This window comes from Sturnus vulgaris, chromosome 21, assembly GCF_052056855.1.
Source record: "Sturnus vulgaris isolate bStuVul1 chromosome 21, bStuVul1.hap1, whole genome shotgun sequence".
Lineage (NCBI taxonomy): Eukaryota > Metazoa > Chordata > Aves > Passeriformes > Sturnidae > Sturnus > Sturnus vulgaris.
Window position 1 is genome coordinate 10,797,231 of NC_142263.1, and position 3,276 is coordinate 10,800,506.

General features: G+C 51.6%; 1 protein-coding gene across 1 annotated transcript; it reads left to right on the top strand.

Moving 5' to 3' along the window:
• Positions 1-1,705: 1,705 nt before the first annotated feature.
• Positions 1,706-2,945, top strand: LOC106856257 (C-C motif chemokine 5-like). Its single transcript, XM_014881476.1, is given in 4 exon segments — positions 1,706-1,778; positions 2,257-2,337; positions 2,340-2,367; positions 2,858-2,945. Coding segments are annotated over 4 exon segments (270 nt in total).
• Positions 2,946-3,276: the final 331 nt, after the last annotated feature.

Below are 3,276 nucleotides of genomic sequence, written 5' to 3' on the forward strand. Positions count from 1 at the left end.
GGATCAGCCTTGGGACAGTTGGGATGAGGCTCAGCACAAAATGCAGTTGTTGGGCTGAGAAGATGAGAGTGAGACCCACTGCCTTCCTTTGCACCCTACATGGATATGGGGCATAAGCAATGCACACATCAATTAGCCAGACCAACAGACTAATCACAATTCTGGAATGCAATATGGCAGTAGCAATGAATAATCCATCTCCTCATCTCTGACAGGGAGTTGGCAAATTTCAGCTGAGGTTTTGTCCCTTGCAAAGCCTGAACACCTGCAGCACATTGCTGTGCTGCCCCAAAATGCCACCACTATGTGTCTGTGACAACCCCATGATGTCAGGCACTTGGTTCAGCTACAGCTCCTGCTCATTGGGAGTCCTCAGAGTCCTCAGGACACCACCCAGCTGCCTCTTGGGAGGATGATTTGGAAAAGCCATGGGATCCTGCCCACTCCAGCAGGGTCCCTGGCACAGCCCTGGAGTCCCTCCTGCAGCCCTGGCCCCCACCCATGGGGACATCCTGGCGGAGGGGACACCGGGGAGGTTTTGAGTGCCCCCACAGACACAGGAGGCCAGTGGGGGATAAGGAGAGTGGCAGCAGAGCAGCCTCTCTCTGCAGCCCTGTCACAGCACTGGGGCCAAGGTTAGTGAGGAAATCTGGGAAACACGAGCTCATGGTGCCTTGTGAGCACAACTGGGCTGGAAAACACCCAGAGGAGCCACAGGCTGTGAGCTGGCAAAATGAGGGCCTGTCACAAAGAAGAGAGAGGTGGAAAAAGGGGAAATGCTCCCTGGCACATCCAGGGGAACCCATCACTGCAAGGGCAGTGCCAGGGGTCTCTGTGCAGACCATACCATGTCCCCTGGGTGGATACCAGGGACTGGGATCTCTTGGTCCCTCTCAGCTCCCTGGACTGGGGAAGCTCCCGCTCTGCCCTCTGTATCCCACCTTGTACCAAACCCACTGGCACTTGGAGAAGATGCTCTTTTTAGAGTCAGCCCATCCAGGCTGATTCCCAGTCAAGCCCTGCCCTTACTGGGAGTGTTGGGAGGTATTTGGAGGGCACAGCTCCACACTGGAAGCACAGCACTGAGAATTTTTTGCTTGATGGTGCCAAGGCTGCCAGCATGGACCTCCAGCCAGTCTCCAGACTGTGTTCCTGCTCCCTGTGCTGCCCTCACTGGCCCCCTGTATCCACCCTGGACATTTCCCAGACCCACCACCGGAGAAGGGACCCCTTGGCTGGACCTGCACCTTCCATTTGAGGGTCTGAACACCCCTGACCCTCAGACCTGGTTCCTTGAAGACGAGACTGAGCTGGGTCCTCCTGGTGCTTTGGTAGGGATGCTGAGGTGACTTTGATAAGCAGAGTTGTTTTGGATGATGTAAATGTGTACCTGCTGCTCAAGGATGGTTTCATATCCTGTCGTGGTCGGTGGTGACTGATTTGCTCACACTTACCTCCCTTCACACAAAGGCTATTCTGCTACTTCATCAACCAACTGTTTCCTTTTTTCTTTTTCAGTATTTCTGAGGCAAAGGTGCAATGACATTCGTTCTATTATGTTTTGGAAATTCTATATTTGCCTTCAAACCTGACTGACTGGCAACTGTCCCTATAAAAAGCAAGAACTGAGCCAGCACCTCAAAAAAGACACAGGAGGAAACTGCTCTGGTCCTGCCTCTCCCCTTGCAGCTTATCTCTGTCCAGAATGAACACCTCCACACTCTGCCTCCCCATCATCCTGGTTGCTGCCCTCTTTTTTCAGGCCCTTCCTGCTCCATGTGAATACAGCATCCCTCTGCTCTCCTGGGATGGACTTTTGCTCTGATTGTCTGTAATTTGGAGCATAACTGGCAAAAGTCAGCTGCAAATGTTGGAAACCTGTTTGAATAACTTCTCCAGATTTATTTGGGTTGGTCTTCCTTTCTAGCTTCCTTTTATCTATAGGGATGAATTTTACTGGTATCAAAGTTTTCAGGTTTCCTGTCCCCTGATTTTCTTGCTGGCCTTTAGGAGTGGACCCAGGGTAATGACAGAGATTTTTACCCTGGGATGTGAGTGTAAAACATTTAGCAAACAATCCTAGCAATGTTGTTTATCAAGCTTCTGTGTTCACAGCAATTTCTTCCTGATTTTCAAGGAAAACAGGAGGAGGAAAAGCAGTCCAGCTGATGAAGGAGGTGGTTGCCTATGCTCTCAGCTGGAAATGTACAATTTATTGAGTGATGGTTTCAGGCTGGATTTCCTGATCTCTTCCAGTGGGGTCTGGCACAACTTCGTGCTGCTTCAGCTACACCTCCCAAAAGCTGCCTCACAGTCATGTGCAAGAGTTTTTCTACACAGAAGCAAGTGTTCCCAGCCAGCAGTTGTGTAAGTACCAGCTTTGGGCCCTGAGGGGAGGCTTTGCCAGCCTTTGGGCTCCTGGCTTCACATCCAACAGGCCCCAGAGCAGGATGCTATGAGACATCATCCCTGGGGGAAGGGAGCAGCCACCCAGGTTCTATTTGCAGTGTGAGCCCTCACCCTTCTCAGCTGAGAAATAAGTGGTCCCTCGGTCTCCTTGGACTGTCCTGGTGCTGGGAATAAGGCATAGGAAGGAAGTCAGGAGCCAGCAGGACCTTCCAGAGCTTGATGAGCCCAATCCACACATTTCACACTGCATCCAGGTTCACCTCTGCATTGGACAAGGAGATGAATATCTGAGCATGGCAGGTTCTCCCGAGGGACCCTGATGTGCCCTGGGTTTTAGCAGCTCCTGGATGCTTGAGGGCTTGTGGGAGATGACCCAATGACATCACCCAAGTCCTTCATGTCCTGTTTCCCCTCTGGGACTGTAACCCCTGAACTCATGACTTGCCAGGTTTGTGACCAGGAAGAAGCAGGAGATTTGTGCTAACCCTGATGCCAGGTGGGTGAAGGAATACATGAACAGCCTGGAGCTGCAGTGAGCACTGGAAGCTGAGAAGTCCTGCCAGACCACCCATCAGAGCTTGACACAGACCTAGAAACGCTACTGTGAAGCACAAAGACCTGCTGAGCCACCTTGGGACCCCTGAAGTTTGTTTTGTCTGTCAAAGGTGTCATTTAACACAATAATTCAGCTACATTTAGGGCCCGGACTTGCAGACCCATCTTGGGGTGCCCTGCTGTGTGATGTGGCTAAACTGAGCCCCACCTTGTGCCTCCACTGCTAGAATGGGAGGGGGATTTCAGCCGAGAGCTATTTGTGTGTGCCAAAGAACAAAGTTGTTTTCTCTCTGTGTCATCTCTGGTTGTTGC